General features: G+C 45.4%; 1 protein-coding gene across 1 annotated transcript in view; it reads left to right on the top strand.

The window, feature by feature from the left end:
• Positions 1–5,844: 5,844 nt before the first annotated feature.
• ANTXR1 (ANTXR cell adhesion molecule 1) overlaps positions 5,845–18,586 on the top strand; it is a 115,903-nt gene continuing 103,161 nt past the window's right edge. The window contains exons 1-3 of the mRNA XM_054180828.1: positions 5,845–6,379; positions 17,172–17,243; positions 17,953–18,024. Coding sequence (XP_054036803.1) covers positions 6,228–6,379; positions 17,172–17,243; positions 17,953–18,024 — 296 coding nt within the window. The 5' untranslated portion in view covers positions 5,845–6,227. The remainder of the gene's footprint in view (positions 6,380–17,171; positions 17,244–17,952; positions 18,025–18,586) is intronic.

Raw genomic sequence — 18,586 nt, 5'->3', positions numbered from 1 at the left:
GGATTTGGGTCTCTTCAGTCTGGAAAAAAGAAGACGGAGGGGGGATCTTATCAATGCTTGTAAATACTTCAAGGGGGGTGTCAGGAGGATGGGGCCAGGCTCTTTTCAGTGGTGCTGCTCGGGGATAGGACAAGGGGTAACGAGCACAAACTTGACCATGGGAAGTTCCATCTCAACATGAGGAGGAACTTCTTTCCTTTGAGGGTGGTAAAGCCCTGGCACAGGCTGCCCAGAGAGGTGGGGGAGTCTCCGTCTCTGGAGACATTCCAAACCCGCCTGGACACGTTCCTGTGCTGCGAGATCCCCAGCTGTCTCCTCCCAAACGCCTCTAACTCAGCCTTGAAGATGCCAACAAAGCAGGCTCAGTTTTACTTCCTTCATGCTGCAATGGCACCGCAGAGACAGATAAAAGACTTATTCCATTTATGCTGCCAGGGACATGTAGAAAGAGTCTTTGTGCTTGCCTGATAGCTAGTGCGGGATTCTCCATATGTCCAATCTTCCAGCAGTATAAATTTGACATGAATCAAGCTAGCAATACGGTAATGTTTCTGCTGAATTAATGAGGACATTAGACAAAGTGTTTATGTCAGATTTGTCAGCTCTAGGCTAAGGACAAACAACGCCATCTCTACTTTGACCCACCATGAAGCCTGCTGTTAGAAAGTTAACCCTTTCCCACCCCCTCTTCCCCCCCATTTATCTTTGACTGTTGTCACCTAACGCTCAGAACTTTAAAAACTCAAGACTGATTATTTCCTCGGTTCTAACAAAAATGGCAGGTTGCCCTGGGTCGTGCAGGTGAATACAAATCTCTCTGTAAGAATACCAGCCATGCAGTGTCCCTCAGTTTCTCTTACCCTCTCACTGATCCCCACAGGCTTTATTCTGTAGCAGCTCACTTAGGCACATCTCAGGCAAAGGCATCTCAATTATCTGGGTTAGCACACATCAGTCCTAGCAGAGGAGAGAGTGAGACAGTACTTTATGGCAGCTAATCTCCTTCCTTTTTGGCATTACACAAGTTCTTTTAATTCCTTCACACGCCAGCGGTTTGCATTTTGCTCAGGCTGAGGCTAAATAAGACAGAAAGTGGCAAGAAACAAAGTTTGGGAGGGATTTTCACTTATTTTTACTCATTATACAGTACCCTAACAAAATCTTTTGGCTCTTGTCATGCCCTACTTTGCCACCTTATTGGCATTTCTCTATGTAACTCCCTCCCCAATAGGGACCAGAAAGAAACTTTTTAGTAGCAGTACGTGCATTTTAATGCCAAACGTACATGAGTGAAAGAAAAGGAAACTTCAGCCACCTAACAAAGCAAAGCAAAGCAAAGCAACTTCTTGGCAGCAACAAAAACACACCTATGATGCTCACCACAAAAATGGAGCACAAGCGCTCTGAAGAAACTGACTTAAGACAAGGGCTCAAACAAACCTGATGCTTCAATGGAAACTTTATGGCTTGTTAGCAAGTGGAGCTGTTACACGTCTCCTGACCCCAGCCCAGAGTCCGTGCCTCCCGGCACACCCCCAACAGCATATGACACATTAGCTTCACACCACTGGGAGGAGAGTTCTGAAGAACAAGTACAGCAAGAACAGCCTCACTACAGATCTTCCAGCCCATACCATCCTCCAGCACTGCAGAAAACTACCCCAGTCCAGCAGGTGACATTTAACAGCAGAGAGCAGTTCACGGCACGTGTCCGCAAAGGCATCGCCCAGGCTCTGATATGCAACAATATGGGATTTTAAGAAGCCACTGTTGCACCCTGCAGACATTCGTCTGCATTTTGCCCCTTAAAACCCAAAGGCTGCACTAGTAAGTGCCTTACTAAAGACAGTTGCTCAGTCAAAGGAGATCTGTAAACCTCATTAGGAGAGGACAATTTGACAACACAGCACGGGCCGAAGGGGGAAAAGTTTTCCATTTATCCCTTCCAGTCCAAACTCCAGTTTGGAGCACACGTCAGTAGAATTAACCTCTTCCAAAGAAAGCCTGCAAGAAGGAGCAGGGTCACTTAAGATCCCATGCCTCGCCCCCGAGATACATGGTCACATTCTCCATGATTGAAAAGGGTGAGTCAGACACTGCAAATCCAGCAATGCGGTAGGATTTACTTTTAAATCCCATAGGATTATGTGAAATGTAGTCAGGAACTCTGAATCTTTCATTCTGTGCAGCTCTGCTCCCGCCTGCTGGGCACGTGTGCTTATCCTTTTGCCTTAAAGCCCATGGAAACCAACCCACAGAAGACCCTAAGAGTCATTTAAGCAAACAGTGCTTCATCAGTGCCATTTGCGTATTCACTTGCTCAAAGTTAGATGTGCGTTTCTAGATAATCACTGTTACCTTAGACTTGATCGTTTCAGGATTCATACACCTTCATGTCTCCAAGGGGCTCGTTCCTGCTGGCTAACTATCTGGTCAAACTGAACCGACTGCTACGGAGAATATTGAGTTTGCGTCCTTGTGAACGACAGGGGACTGAGAATCCGCACACCCGTACTCTCATTTGCACTTGGTCATTAGAGCAGTCAGAGTTTTAAAAAGTATTTTCTAAGAACCTGACCTTAATTGAGTACTTTCATTTAAGAAGGGAGGTCAAACTCAGCCACCCAATTTCCAGAAGTGCTGAAAACCAGAAGCCCCTAATGATTTCCTCCACATTGCTCCAAACTCAGGATCAGTGCCACCTTTGTCTAAATTCAATCAGAGAGAAATATACCACCCTTTGAGTAGACCAGGATGAATTTGGTCCGGCTCTAAGGGAATGTAAAAAACCACTTGCAGAGGTGCTGCAAGGATGCTGTAGCCCTGGCAAAGCGCTTGGAAGTGGTTAAAGTAAGGGCAAAGCAAAGCAATACACATGCAACACTTCGTAGAGGAGGGAAGGCTGTTGAGAAGTGCACAGCCCTATTTCCTACGGCACTAACCACAGGGCACAACACTGCACCCCCTGCTCCTAAGCAGGGTTAGGCAGACATGAAAACACAAGACTTGGAAAGCAACTGCATGGCTTTCCCGGATTATGGCAGAGTTATTCCCTACACCATATTTCCTCCTGTTTTATTTAATACCTTGCAAACAATATATTTTCATCTGTAAACTGAGCCTGATATTCCTCGTCAGGAAGAGGTTGCATCCAGATGCAGAGTTAGCAGCCCTTGTTAGAACAGCTAGTGGAATGAACTCTAATCGCCAGGAAGATAATACAATACAGCCTTACAGGCTGCAGCACAGGGAAATAAAATCAAAGCGGGTCAAAGTCAGATAAAAGCAAGCGACAGGGGAGTCTGTTGAAAAATTAGAGCAACGCAGGGAAGAAAAAGGCCTTCCTGGCCACTGGGTGTCAGCCTTGACTTACACGGTGCCCAACTGAACCGTGAAGGCACACAACTCATACGCGGGGAAGTCTTGTCCTACGCCACGTGAGACAGTGCAGCTCCGCTGATCCTAGCAGAGCTGTGCCGAGTTACCCCAGCTGAAGACACGGCCAGTGAATTTAAGGACAAGTCTACACTGCTGACAGGGAAGCAATTCCTGTACAATGATAATACATTTGTGATGATGACATCGGTTAGGGCAGGCAATTTGTTGCATCTCGATTATTCATGCAGGCTGCTGTAGCAGCTTCCTGAAGTGCCGTGAAAGCTTGTGAACAAGGCTTTGAGATCTCGACAGTAACGATAAAAGCTGAAAACCTGCTGATAACACTTTGCATCATTTTGCAAATTCTATTCACGCACCAAGGCCATCACTTGGAGCTTAATTAACTATGCTGTATGTGATTTAAACACCTTCCTGCCTGTCTCTTTCACACAAAGAATACCACACTCCCAGACCTCTGACAGCTGTTAGGTCTTTCACACAAAAGCTTCAGCCGTCACAATATTTTTGTCTCTGGCATTTTTAGCGAGCAAGGGAGGGAGGGACAGACATTCCAACACCCCCTCCTGTGTCTCACATGAGCTGCCTATTATGGAGCTGCTTTTCTCCAGAGTGTTGATCCTGCTCTTACCAGACCGTAAACAAAAAGACACATGCTCAAGATAGGCACATGAAGAGGCCTAGCCCTGGAGAAAGTCAGAGTTATAGCACAAAGCACGGTGTTTCCCTTTGCCAGAAGCTCCCTCCATCTCAGAGTGCTCTAAGCTTCATCTGATGCCTCATTCCTTGGCTTTTGCCCAAGCTTTCCTGGGCCTTCTGTCAGCCTGAATCCACAGATACACAAGGAATCGGGTCTCCTCCTCCGCTCCCTTCTTCCTCTGCTAGCTTCAGGCCACCGTTATTTTCCTGAGGTACCAATTTTTATTTACTTTAATTTCTTTTGACTCCACATAGTTGTTCGGCTCAGGGCCAGTCAGAAACAACCGAAAGAGATTCTCAGTCTTCTTTTAATCTTTAGGCAGACACAGGTCATAAGCTAGCCGGCTCTGGTAGGAGCCCTAGCTCTACCTCAGATCAGAAGCTGGCCCTAAGTACTTTCCCAAGATGCTCAAAACCAGCACATCAGTCTCCAGGGAGGAAGCTTTTCTTCTATCCTTCCTATTTTCACGCCCTCCATCCAGGTCATTTGCTTTGAAAAATACTAAAAAAGAATCCACAGACTAGTCTCAGCCCCTTCCTTAGGGCAGTACAAACTTCAACACCCTGTTCTGCTCCTGGCTAGCCCCTGACAAGCTCTGACTTCCAAAGGCTATCCGCTTCCTTCAGGGCTGACCAGGGTTTGGCAGCAGGACCATTTGCCCATGTCTCTGTATTATCCACATTAGAGGTGATGGAGCTGGTGTACTTGCTGAGCATAGCCAGGTGTGGGAGGGAGAACACTCCCAAAGTTTTAATCATCAATGCAGCAAGGTGCCTGACTAATGTGTAATCCAGACGTTTCCACTTCCATCAAAAGTCTGCTGTCATGCTTTTTGTCCTTTTCCCTTGAAACCTATCCTGCTGCTTTTCCTGGTCTTTCCTCAGATTGTTTGCATTTGCTAAGAACTTCTTCTAGGACAAATTTCACTCTTTACGCAACAAAGAACAGCTTGAAAGCCTGGCTCAAGTGCACTTGCATCCCCTCTCAGAAACTAGACCTGGTCCCCCAGGCTTGATACAACACCTGAAGCTGCTCTGCTAACCAGTGTCAGTACTGGGAGAACAGGTGTGCTGCTCAGGCCCGAGAGGATGGGAGAGGGAGGGCTAGGAGCCCCTGCTCCTGGGCTCTCTAGTTTAGCTCTTGCTGGCCTGGGGGGGGCTGCTCTGAGTGAGGAATGCTCTTGCTTTTGGGCTGTCCTGCTCCGGTTTTGGAGTTTGTGGTGCTGTTTGTGGAAGGAGACAGAAAATGCAAGCGTAGCTGACGTTACATTTTCCAGCAAGTTTTCCTGGCAGAGGGAGGATTTAGGCTCCAGTGGCTGAAAGGAGCTTGCTAAGGATGGTAAGAGGGGGCAGCCTGTTTCATAGGCACAGCCGTTGCTCGATATTTCTCAGGACTGAGAAAACCCAAGGGACGAAACCTGGTGTGGCTTGTCACTTCAGTTTTTGTGAAGCTACTCCAGGTTTTTAAAGGTCTTTATACCCGGATGCTGCCAACGTGGGAAACCAAGATGTGTCTGCATAGTGCTGCGTGGCCGCTGTAAGCAAACTGCTTCTCTGCTCGTTCCTAAAGCTGCTGTGGGGTGTGTTCAGTGTGCTCGCTGCAGGAATGAGATGTTTAAAACCAGTGACTCCGGTCAGCTTGAGTTTTCGCCACCAGGTGGCATTCTCTGAGCTTTTTTTGCTAAGGAAAAACAGAACTTACCATCCTTAATAATAACAATAATAAATGAGGGAGGGGGGCGAGTTCCTCAAACCCTCCCTGTCATTTCTGAAGTGTGTAACAAAGCAAGATTTGTTCGGAGGCTGCTTCTTCTCTCGCTAAACAATGGTGCTGCTTTCAGAGAGCTGCAAGTGAGACCGAGGGTCAAGTCCCTTTAAAAAAAAAAAGTGAAATACAGTATTGTGCATCTTGAAATCTGAAACCAAGAAACAGAAGTGCAAGGGAAACAAGGGGGAAAGTCTTGCAATTCCTGAGAACAACTCTTGCAAGTGGAGTTTCACGGAATAAAAGATACACATACATACAGACCTGCCTACAGATTTAAAGGTCACTGAATGGCTTTTGTGGAGAAACCTGTGAAATAAAGGAGCCTGGAAGAAGAGATTTCTTTTTCTCCTCCTCTCTGGATATAATGGCCATTGCAAAGCAAAGCATCTTGAGATTTGGCTGCAGATGTCTCTTCCTAGCAAGTTTTGTGCTAGCCTGTGATGGACAAGGTGGAAAGAGAGAGAACGGTGGTCCTGCCTGTTATGGAGGATTTGATTTGTATTTCATTCTGGACAAGTAAGTCGGTTCTCCTCTGCTCTTTTTCAAAGAAGTCTTTCTCTAGGCATGAACTGGAATGGCATATACTGATACCGAGGAGGTTTTCTTTGGATTTTGCTTTTGCAGAAATCACTGTGTCCCCAAGGGACCTAGGAAACTGCTTACTGCTCTGGCATTGTTTTTGTTGTGGCAACTTCTTTGGTAGGTCTAGTATATAATCTCATTGTGTTCTGTAAATCAATTAGTTATAAATGTTGCTGTGGCTGCTATAGAAGCTTTATTGTGTACTTGACCCCGTAGTTTCTTAAAAGAGTGGTTGGGAGAAGGGCAGTATCCTCGTCACCTCTCATTTCCCTATGAACCGTGAAGGCTGAAGCACTCACGAAAGCAGGGGTTGGAGAGTTATCATTGCAGGCATTAGTTCTGTAGCTGAAAATGGGAAGGCAATGCTCGCCTGCCTGGTGATCTGCTTCTGTACCACTTGCTCCTTAGCTCTGAACATTCTAGAGCAGCAACTGGCAGGTAAAGACCGGGCTCCAAGAGGTGCCTACTCCCTTTGAAAGGTTCGGGTTTTGGCAGTTGTGATGGTAAGCAGGTAGAGTGCCTTATTTAAAGTGAGCTTGATTTTCTTTACGCTGAGTCACATTTTCTTTGTTTCCTGTTAATCAAAGGCAGCTTTTGACTGCTGAATTGTTTATACTGAAGATCACTTCCAACCTCGCTTTTTTCGTCAATTGTGATAGTGTCATCTTCTTGGCACTGGAGAGTTTGCCTCTTTACAGGCCTTCAGATTGTAGATGGAGCCATGTGAAATAGGTCTGTGCTGAGCCTTGGGAAGCTTCATATTGAAGCAATACAACAATTTACAAGAAAGTATGAAAAAAGTACTAGCTAAAAGGATTCTCCTAATTTTCTTGATTAAGAATAGTTATTTTGAACCAAAGATTTGGAAATACTGGAGAATATGCATGCCAGAGCCATGGTACTGACATTATTAACCATAAATTTCAGAGACAGGAAAGTATTTGCAACTTGCCAAAAATGCTCGCGGATGAAGCTTTCTGACTGATCCTCTGGAGTGTTTTGCAGTAGCTCCCACATTCCATTAGTAGAGATGATTTGGGATTACATAACGCTTTATTACAAAATACTGGATAAAATGTAAGGCTGAGACACAGGCTATTTTAGCATGCCAGTTGTCCTAACGCTCCAGGGAAGGATTTTTTTCTAGACCTACCCATCTAATGCATTTTGTTGCTTTGGCTGTTCAGTTCTTAGTTGGAACGCTTTTATGGCTATGTATGAAAAAAAACCCACCAGAGCATGATTTGTACTGCGGACAGCTTCTGGAAACTGTGTTTCCCTGAAAGTTGAAGCAGAATTGAAAGTTCTCTCTGTTGGATGTGCTGTGTTATATCTTGGAGCTAATGTAATCGTAACAGCCACTTATTTCAAGTTCTGTGCTCTCCTCTTACTAAAAGGCATAACTTTCTAGGCTTGCTCAAGGGATTATTAATTTGGGTGGAAATATGAGGCTTGGCGCGAACTTTAAAGTAGGCAGGTTTACCTCAGTGTACGTATCAAGGTATCCAACAAAAAGTCCTGCTCTGACAGTTGCAGGCTTCCTATTTTGGGGGGTTTTCTGGTGCAGAAATAAACAGGGTCTAATGTGAAAATGTCCTTGGTCCCCAGTGGGATTTGGAGGAGAGTTATGGTGTTTAAACTACTAGGGTGTACAATACGCCATGGACCTGATTGTTTAGCCTTTGAGGAGGCTGATGAGAGACTGACTGTGGGGGAGCAGGTTATCCCATATCCTTTATCTTTAAAACTTTCTTTCACTCATCAGAGTCTAAAACTGAAGTTCTAAAAACCTTGGATCTTACTTAGCCTGGGTTTTCTACCTTCTAATTATTTAGAGAATGTTTTCAAAAATGCTGCTGAAGTCCTGAATGTGGAGAGAGGTGGTGCCTACAGAGGGCTTCAGGCAAACTGTGAAATTATAATAGATTCAGAGCTCGCTGCTTTCTTTTTCTGAATAGCTCGAAAAATGATTAAAAGTGATAAAGGACACTGAAGCAGAAGAGATTTGGATTCTGAAGCACAGAATGTGAATTTAAATGGTGGAAGCAAGCCATTAAAATATTAAGCCACCTACTTTCTGGGATCAAAGGAGTAATGTAAAAACAATAAACATGGCCCTCGAAGTCAGCAGTGCTAGAGCCCTCTACCGACCCTTTTGCCTCAGTGCCTAGGTGGATTTAGTGACTCCTTACGTCCCATTAGCACCCTGTACGCGTGCTGCTCATAGGACACCTTCCAGCTGCCACACTATACACAGTCCTTGTCACAGCGCTGGCTCTTGAAGCATGTTTCTGGCCACAAGAAGCCCCTTTAAAGAGAACATGTAACCACTGGGGAAGGCGCTCATGTTATAGGCTGTTCTCATGAAGTGATGCTCTACTCCCTGCAACAGTCTCCTTAGACTCCTGCAAGCTTGCTGGGTGCACTGCTGAAGGGAAACCGGGTTTCCTCAGGCCTTGTGTAGACAGCTGGAGACATGACTCCCTGCAGATGGCATGCTCAGAGGACCTGAAGCACATCTCCTGTTTCTCGTGGTCATGAAGGAGAAAATCCAGCATTCAGCCATTCAGAAATAATCCTGTTAAGCTACACAGCCTTGGTGTGCATGTAACAAACAGAACAAAAGCTTGAATGATACTAGGTGTGCTTGCTAGCAATAGCATCCTTAACCTCTGTGCGTGCACTTGCCTGTCTTTTATCACTTCCAAGAGTTCTCATACAGCTTAGGTAGCAATAGAGAAGGCCTCTCGTGCTGTGACTGTTGGACCTCAGGCTAGCAGAGTTACTTTCCAAAAGTGATGCAAAGACACCCCCGACGACTGCAGTTCGAGTCGGGCAAACTCCTTGCCAAGTAAAACTGAAGTTCTCACACTGTTGTTGGTGCAGTGCTCCAACTTTGAAGGAAACTAAGGTTTGCCAGCTCTCTTGAGAATCCTTGCTTGACATGCAGCAAACCTAGAAGGACAAAAATAGCATTACACATGCAAACACCTAACTTGAAATTCTGAGGTGCCTGACAGCACGTCCACTGAAGGGCTACAACTCAAGCTGTACGCTAATTAGAATACAGCTGTGTGCTATTTGCTGTGTAGGTTATATGTACAGTCATACAGGGCGCTGAGCATCTCGGAGTGGAGGGCATACCAAGATGAGCCCGGTGTTGTGGAAAGTAATGCCAGCTAATCTTGGGAGAATTGTTGAGAGGGCTGGTCCTAGTTGGCGTGTCCTTTTGTGTTACTGTGGTGCTGAGGGGTTTCAGGGGTTGAGGCTCCCTTAGACTGAAAGGCAGCAAAACCTATGTCAGAAGATGGTGCCACAGAATTTATAGCCTGGATGCGAGTTAAAGTACATGGTCTTCATTAGGAAGGAAGAATGAGGAAGCAGTGAGTTGTTGATGAACATAAAACAAACATTTGTTTTTGCTGACATTGTTATTCTAAAAATATCATCCACGTGACTAATTAATGAAGACTATGACCCGCTCCCTAACTGACATGGCATCTAGTGCTGTAGTACGCAAACACCCCACACAAGCGCATCTGGAACATTATGTAGAGGCAGCTCCCAGATTAATTTATATGCACGTAGGGACAAAGGAATAACAATGAGTTGGTCTTCTCAGTAATCTTTTGCTGTATCCTCTCTGTGTCAAAGGTGTTATTTCCTATGCTCTTGCCTGTTGTGTGCAAATACTAGGCATTTCAAAGCCATGTGCAGAAAACATGCAAGGAACTGTACATATGTGAAAGAACTTGGCTCCAAAAGATCCTTGGAAAAATGAAGCAAGTAATCCAAGCTGTTTCCTGTGATCCCTTCGTTATTCAGCCAGACAGCTGATCTATTTTTAACCAGTTGTATTGAAGTGAAACTCCTGCTCTAGAGAGGCTAATAGTTGTTTCTTTGAATGCAGGTTTAGTAGCGGTGGTTACCATGACTTAAGCGGGACTAAGTCCAGATTTACACTCAGAGTACAGAAGAATATAGGGGCCACAGTGGGATGGAAAGCAGACTCTGTATCACCAGGCAGCACCTACATGAACCGCTTTTGGTAGTGGTGACTCTTATCCTGGGAAATGTGAGCCCTCCAACAGAGCTAACCACAGGACCCTTCCAGAGCTGAATAATATTCTAGCTGCTCTAATCTGAAGAAATACAAGCCTTCAGTAGGCAATGGTGAAACGGAGCGTCTGCAGAAATAGATTCAAAATAATCTCTGATCATTGATGACCAAGTCAGTCATTTGTTGATTGTTTTTCTGAAATCACAGGCCTGAATGCAGGGCAATGTATGCGTTTTGTTTGGCTGGCAGGGGTTTGCAAGTATATGGAGACATAGTTTTTCTTTCTTTTAGCGTGAGGCTTGAGGGATGCTAGCAAGGTAGCCTGCAGGAATTTGCGCGTTCTTGTGTCATTTTTGCTTGTTGCCTGAGAGAATGTAATTCCCTCCTAAGCCTGCTGTAGGCATGCTGTTGCAACGAGCGATGTGAAATCCTTGCCCATCAAGACCTGCGTACATGTTTTCAGCCATTGGTGAATCTAAGGTTAACTATTCCTTGGTAAAAGGGGTGGGTGGGAACTGTCTTAAGTCCAGGATTAAGTGTGTGCCTGAAGTGCTCTGCACTTTATCTACTGCTTCATGTAAATTCAGTCCATGGTTACTTGTTTATTAGTTGGGTTTTTTGCATATCCCTTGCCAGTCAGGAAGAGGAGAATGTTCTTGGACTGTGATTAGGCTTAGAGGCTTATCCTGCTCTGAACTGGACCTCTACAGACCCTGTAACCTCAAATGTTTGACAGTAGCTCTGGTAAGCTGCCTCGTGTGAAGTGTTGCACAAGATAGTAGTAGTGTTTCCTCAAAGAATTGCATCACTTCTCTAACATCGTTGTGTTATGCAGTGTTTTCAGAATTGCTCCTGAAGTATTTGGAAAGAGAAAGGACACTTTATGGCTCATTTGTGTTATTTTTAAAGAGCTCAATAAAAAGATGCTGCAAAACATCTTGGGTCAATGCCACCTCTGACAGCTAGTTAGTCCAAAACTGTGGAAGTTTAAGGAGAATTTGGATCAGCATCAGTCTCTGCATAGGTGTCTTTAGGTACTTCTGTCAGCTGCAGTGCACGTAACTGGTGTGAAGTCTTTGTATGAGAGGTTGTAGGCTTGATTCCGTTTTCTTCTACTTTGTGAACTAAATAAAGCCATGGGCATTCTGAGAAGCTACAATGACAGAAATTGAAATAAGGAGTCTAAAAAGTGCAAGAAAGTCAAACTGTAACGAGGTTTGCGTTACTGCAGGTTTGGGTTACGGTGCCTCTTGTCGCAGTGAGCAGGAGAAAAGCACCTGCTGGAGAACAGGGTTTGGCCAGAGTATGGCTCTTTGTGTCTGGAACCATGGAGCCATGTAGAGTGTCTCTCTTGCCCTTGGATTTAGTTTAGATGTACAAAATTCCAGCACGGTTGACCACAGAATGCATCATGCTCTTGTTAAAGGCATTACTTAGTCTTAGTCTTAATAGTTTACTTAGTCTTAATTTCTATGGATTTGATTTTTCTCCAGCAAGAGAATTTGGCATCCTCACAATGAGCCTTTTCTTAAATTGCAACCATTCAGCTGCAAAGTGTTGGCTTGCTGATCATCTTGTTTCTCTTTGGGAATATGAAGAGATAACAATTTTAAATTTGGCTTTTATTGACTTACAGTTAGACTTTAGAAATACTTGTCTGACTCAAAGTTCTAGGCCTACCTTATGACAGGCTTTACAAGTGACAAGTGTCTTTTACTGAGGGGCTTCCAAATAACACAGCCAGTTCTGGAGGTGAACACTGTAAGCTAATAGTGGTTTTGTAAACCATCTATTGACTGCACGAAAGTTACTTTTATTGGGTTTTTTCCATTTTATGCCAAGTGAAGACTGTAAGAAGTCTGAAGCATGTTTCAGAAGATCATAGAATCAGAATGGTTAGAGTTGGAAGGGACCTTAAAGATCGTCTAGTTCCAATCCCCCTGCCCTGGACCAACCTCCCACTAGACCAGGTTGCTCAAAGCCTCATCCAACCTGGCCTTGAACCCCTCCAGGGATGGGGCAGCCACAGCTTCTCTGGGCAACCTGGGCCAGGGGCTAACCACCCTCAGAATGAAAAATTCCTTCCTAATATCTCACCTAAATCTCCCCTCTTTCAGTTTAAAACCATCACCCTTCATTCTACCAGTCCCCTCCCTGATCCAGAGTCCCTCCCAAGCTTTCCTGGAGCCCTTCTATGGACTGGAAGAGGCTCTAAAGTCTCCCTGGAGCCTTATGTTCTCCAGGCTGAACGCCCCCAACTCTCTCAGCCTGTTGTCACAGCAGAGGGGCTCCAGCACTCAGAGTATCTCCATGGCCTTCTCTGTCCCCGTTCCAACAGCTCTGTGTCCTTCTTATGTTGAGGGACCCAGAGCTGGAGGCAGCACTGCAGGGAGGTCTCCCCAGAATGGAGCAGAGGGGCAGAATCCCCTCCCTCACACTGCTGGTGGCTTTTTGGGCTGCCAGGAGACATTGCCAGGTCATGTTGAGCTTCTCATCCACCAACACCCCCAAGTCCTTTTCCTCAGGGCTTCTCTCCATCCATTCTTTGCCCAACCTGGATTTGTGCTTGGGATTGCCCCGACCATGTGCGCTTGGCCTTGTTGAACTTCATGAGGTTTGCACAGGCCCATCTTTCAAAGCCTGTCCAGGTCCCTCTGGATGGCATCCCTTCCCTCCAGCGTGTCGACCGCACTGCACAGCTTGGGTTCATTGGCAAACTTGTGAGGGTGCACTCAATCCCACCATTCATGTCACCAACAAAGATGTTGAATGGCACCAGTCCCAGTACCAATACCTGAGCAACACCACTCGTCACTGGTCACCACTTGGACATTCAGCCATGGATGGCAACTCTTTGAGTACGCCAGTCCGGCAATTCCTTCTCCACCGAACAGTCCCTCCATCAAATCCACGTCTCTTCAACTTAGAGACAAGGATGTTGTGTAGAACAGCGTCAAACGCTTTGCACTAAGTCCAGGTAGATGATGTCAGTTGCTCTTTCCTTATCCACCAATACTGTAATGCCATCATGGAAGGCCACCAAATTTGTCAGGTGCAATGTATTTTATGTATTAGAGGAGCACTTTTTTCCTAAATGCAGACCTGGGCATTTATAGCCACTGACACCTGGGCTTGAGTAGATGGAGAAATTAACTGCAAGTAGACTGCGGGCTGTCTAACTACGGATGGAAAACTCACTGTGCTAGAAGGGATAATGTATGGTTAGCAAAAGCGTGAGCCTTCATTTTGGGACCCTTTTATAGCTTGTTCTGGAAGAGATGAAGAATAAATGGATTGTATGCTATTCCAGTTGCCCCAGTTCAGTGTGTGCCTTTGGAACTGAAAGCAGAAACCATCCTTCTTTTGTGGGACAGAGTGGGTTTGTTTTTATGATTCTAGCAAAGATAAGAAGTTTCCTTAAAATAGATGTTTAACCTTCTGCTGCTCTTGAACTTCAGGTTGTTCCCATTGTGCGTTAATAGATGTGTGGGAAGGTTTCATGGGAGCAGAGCTGTAACTTCAGACCCGTGGAGTTTTGTTGCAGAGGGCATAACGATGGGACTGTTGGTGGGAGAATAGGGAGAGGATGATGAAGGGAAGGAGGTGCAGCAGAAGCTGCAGCTGTACTTGTGTAAAGAATTAAAAAGCACTGCTTACCTTAAAAAACTGCCCAAATAGTTTAAGACCGACAGTTGCAAAGGCAAATGCTTAAATAGGATGTGCTATTGATGGGCACGTCATTGAACTGAGCTATTGGTTTTTAAGCTTTATTCTAGCAAATGCATTTTCAAAGGAATGCATGACTTCTCAGAGCCGAGGAAAATGACAGGAGTTTCAGATGATGACCTACATACCTTATGGGCTCTGTGGCTGGATCTTATTCCCAGCTACTTTGCTCCAATAGTAATTTTAAGTGATGATCAACTTTTGCTCAGAGGGGAAGAAATTACCATCCTTTTAAAGGCTAATGTACTTCTAGGGCAGTATCCTGTTGCAAGCCCTACCTAGCTGGGGCTTCTGTGTTGGCAGAGGCTGAGCGCTGAGTTTTCCCTTAACATGAAGTGTAGTATGGCCATCTTGTCTGATGGCTAGGAGAAGGTTGGTTAGGTTATACTTGTGAAAGTACACCTAGCTTCACATGTCTGCTACCAGATGGTTCAGAAGACATGGGAAACTTCAATGAGGCACACTGTTTCTGAGAGGTGGATATATGGTCTGAAGCAACATACCTTTCACTGAAAGAAGTAGTAATAGTTTTATGGTTAACAAAGCCTTGGCTTCATGTGTCTTCTGGAGACTGATTTAACCATTGCTATAAAGTCAAGTGTTTCTTTTATGTCTCACCATATAGAGATGACAAATACTTATTTTGCAGGCCAGTTCTCAGAAATTACTCGGACTGTTTGGGACTGGAGTGCCTGTCTCGGAGTTTTTCCATACATCTGAGAGGAATTTGCACCTAGGGTTGTGCATTGTGTGTCTCTGTTACAGAATCACAGAATTGCAGAATTATAGGGTGGGGAGGGACCTCTGGACATCACCAGGTCCAACCCCCTGCCAGAGCAGAGTCACCCAGAGCAGGTGGCACAGGGACGCCTCCAGGCGGGTTTGGGATGTCTCCAGAGACGGAGACTCCCCCACCTCTCTGGGCAGCCCGTGCCAGGGCTCTGCCACCCTCACAGCAAAGAAGTTCCTCCTCGTCTTGAGATGGAACTTCCCATGGTCAAGTTTGTGCCCGTTACCCCTTGTCCTGTGCCTGGGCACCACTGAAAAGAGCCTGGCCCCGTCCTCCTGACACCCCCCTTGAAGTATTTATCAGCATTGATAAGGTCCCCCCTCCGTCTTCTTTTTTCCAGACTAAAAAGACCCAAATCCCTCAGCCTTTCCTCATTGGGGAGGTGTTCGAGTCACCTCGTCCTCTTGGTGGCCCTTTGCTGTCCCCTCTCCAGCAGTTCCCTGTCCTTCTGGAACTGCAGAGCCCAGAACTGGACAATGTTCTATCCGTTGGCAGTTTGGATGCAGCAGGGGTTAAGTTTCTCATTTGAGAGCAAGTCATGATGTACCTCGAACTTTATCTGTTAAAAGACACCCATTTCCCCACTGTCCGTGTCGTTTCATTAGTTTATCAAGGCCCTTGCTATTGGCATTTCCTTGGTCCTCTCTGATACACATTTGCATGGAGAACAACTAATGATTTCAATTCCTGGTCTGATGAAAGGAAAGAGAGCCGAAAAGTAATCTAGCACTGTTAGCACGTGCTTATGATCAAGTCAGCTCTGCAATATGTCCCTTAAAATCCTGGACAAAATGGGGGTGCCTGTAAGGTTTTGTTTAAGGAGTTGCACCATTTGGTATCGGGTCCGTTGTGCAATGAGAGCCAGAGTTCACTGTTTTTCCAGATGGTCCATGTGCTTTTGTACCTGTGCAAGGGTCCTCACTGCATGTCATCTAAGGTTGTCTTTGGACATATTGGGGCCATACAGAGAAAAAACGGTTTAAGGTGTCGCGGAGCAAGTGGGTAAGGCCAAGGCTTCTACTGAATGGCTGTAAATGAAAACCAGGTGTGGGGAGAATAGGGAAGGAAATTTGTATGACGTGCACAATGTGGTCTGCATGCTTGCTGTGCTGCTAGGAAGTGAAGTAATGCTCTTTGCAGCCAGGCTGGGGTTGGCTGCACCAGGTGTGCAGTACTTGAGTGAATCTATTCATGGCGATTGATTTGCATTCTCGGATCTAAGGTAGAGCAGAGTCAGGTCAGATGCCTTTTCTTTCTGTGAAGTGACAAAATCATCTTCTCAAATGTTTGTTTCTCCTTCCTCAGGCTGCAGATCAATGAAGTTTCTATTAAAGCTGGAATGATTATTTGTCCTATAAATATTTTTAATTTTAGTCAATAAATTAAATAAGTGATGATACATTTATTTTCCAACTCTAGGAATGAATTTTTTTCCCAATATTAATATTCCAGTGTTCATAGAAGTGTTTATGCCAGAGGGGGCATTTAGTGCTGAAAGATTCCCATTAACCTATTTTTTCCTGGTTCTTACAACATAAAGAAGAATAATCCAGTCCCCTTCTAGTCCATGGGTTGTTTGGTTTGTTTTTTTTTTTCCCAAGGAGAGAAATTAGTTTGTTTTGCCTTTAACTGAGGCCTGAGAGTATTACCCAGAACAGCTGAGATGTGGACCTAAGGTGTTTTAATTTTCGTAGTCTCTAGCACAGTGGAAATGCTAGAGAAGTTTAAGAATCTGTTCCTCCAACTGCGTTTTATTCTCAAAATACACTTGAGCTAAAAGCTCTGCATAATGGTATGGCAAGTGAGTTGGTGGAATTAATCTGAAATCTACTGTGCAGAGAGACAAGTCTTCACTCACACAGGGTTTATTTGTTTAAGGCTGTGCTAAAGGTCTAGCGTAACTGCCATATGTTATTACCAAGTATAGCCTCAAACACTTGCCTGCGGTGTAAATTATTCTTGCTATTCAAACTAAAGTAGGAAATGTCATTTACAGTTTAATATCTCTTTAAAGGAAGAATATGGACAGTGAGTGCTAAACAAAATAAAAAGAAATGACTAGCTGAGCAACGTGTAACAAAGCATTAGGCTGGGAAAACTACCATAGCAGCAATTAAACTAGTCTCTCCTGTAATAATTTGTTTCCCTAGATCAGGAAGTGTCCTGCACCATTGGAACGAAATATATCATTTTGTGGAACATTTGGCCCGCAAGTTCATAAGGTAAGAAATGCTGCTTTGCAGATAACCGCATGAGGAGGGGTTGTGTGCCAGCAGCTAGGAAATGTGCTCTCAGGCGCGGTTGAAGAGCACATGCTACTTTCCACCAGGGCACCCAGTGGAGAGAGAGTTCTTAATGCTTTTCTCAGATCATCCCATTGACTGCTTTTCCCCAAACTTCTGTCATGCAGGAAATAGGGGTAGAAAAGCTAATTTTTCCCTTTTCTCCTGCCTGGCTTCGATGGATCAAATCGCATTTTTGTGGGGAAGGAATCCTCTTGTTTCAGAGATAGCCGGCTACCTCCTGAGGTACAGAAGTTTGGGTCTGCAGGGAGAGGCCTGAGGCTGTAGCTTTCAGGCACTGAAAGACTAGATGAAAAATCCCCCAGGCCAGTGGGTGGAATGTGTTATGATAAACATAATTAGCCTTCCTTCATCTCCATGGTGATATCAGGATGCACTTAAGCCTTTCTTGCTTTAGCAATCCTAAAGTCCTGATGCAAGTGCTATTGACATCTTTTAGAAGGATTCCTCATGGTTTTGCTCTGGGCCTTCCTAGTCAAGGCAAACACCTTTTGCTGCTCAGTCCTATCTTTTATCTTGCCTAGTTATAATCTGAGCAATCAGAGCGCCGTCTATTTGGTGTTAACACATGCAGTAAACTCTGGTCTGGACCACTGAAATAATTTACTTTTTTTCTCTCCCTCTCCAGCCCTCAACTGAGGATGTCCTTCATTGTTTTTTCAACTAGAGGGACAATTCTAATGAGGCTAACAGAAGACAGGTAAGAAGTTGTTTAAAGGTGCACAGCAGCTTTTGTGTCCTTGTTGTAGCTTCCTTCGCCTTTCTTGTTCAATGATTTCCAGTCCACTCTGAGCAGTTGTGACACCTTTGTGCTTCTCAATTTAATTGTTAGAATCACTTGCCCATTTTTGCCTCTGACACTCATTCTTCTAGAATGGTGAAGAGGTGTTCCAGTCCCCTCATCCTCTTGGTGGCCCTTTGCTGTCCCCTCTCCAGCAGTTCCCTGTCCTTCTGGAACCGGGGAGCCCAGAACTGGACCCAGTGCTCCAGATGGGGCCTCCCCAGGGCAGGGCAGAGCAGAGGGGGAGGATGACCTCCCTCCACCTGCTGGCCACGCTCTTCTGGATGCCCCCCAGGATGCCATTGGCCTTCTTGGCCACCAGGGCCCATCACTGGCTCACGGTCATCCCGTTGTCCCCCAGGACTCCCAGGTCTCTCTCCACAGAGCTGCTCTCCAGCAGGTCACCCCCAACCTGTGCTGGTGCAGGGGGTTATTCCTCCCCAGGTGCAGCACCCTACACTTGCCCTCGTTGGATTCCATA

The sequence above is a fragment of the Rissa tridactyla genome, chromosome 20 (genome assembly GCF_028500815.1).
Source record: "Rissa tridactyla isolate bRisTri1 chromosome 20, bRisTri1.patW.cur.20221130, whole genome shotgun sequence".
Classification (NCBI taxonomy): domain Eukaryota; kingdom Metazoa; phylum Chordata; class Aves; order Charadriiformes; family Laridae; genus Rissa; species Rissa tridactyla.
This window is presented reverse-complemented; position numbering and strand designations above follow the sequence as displayed.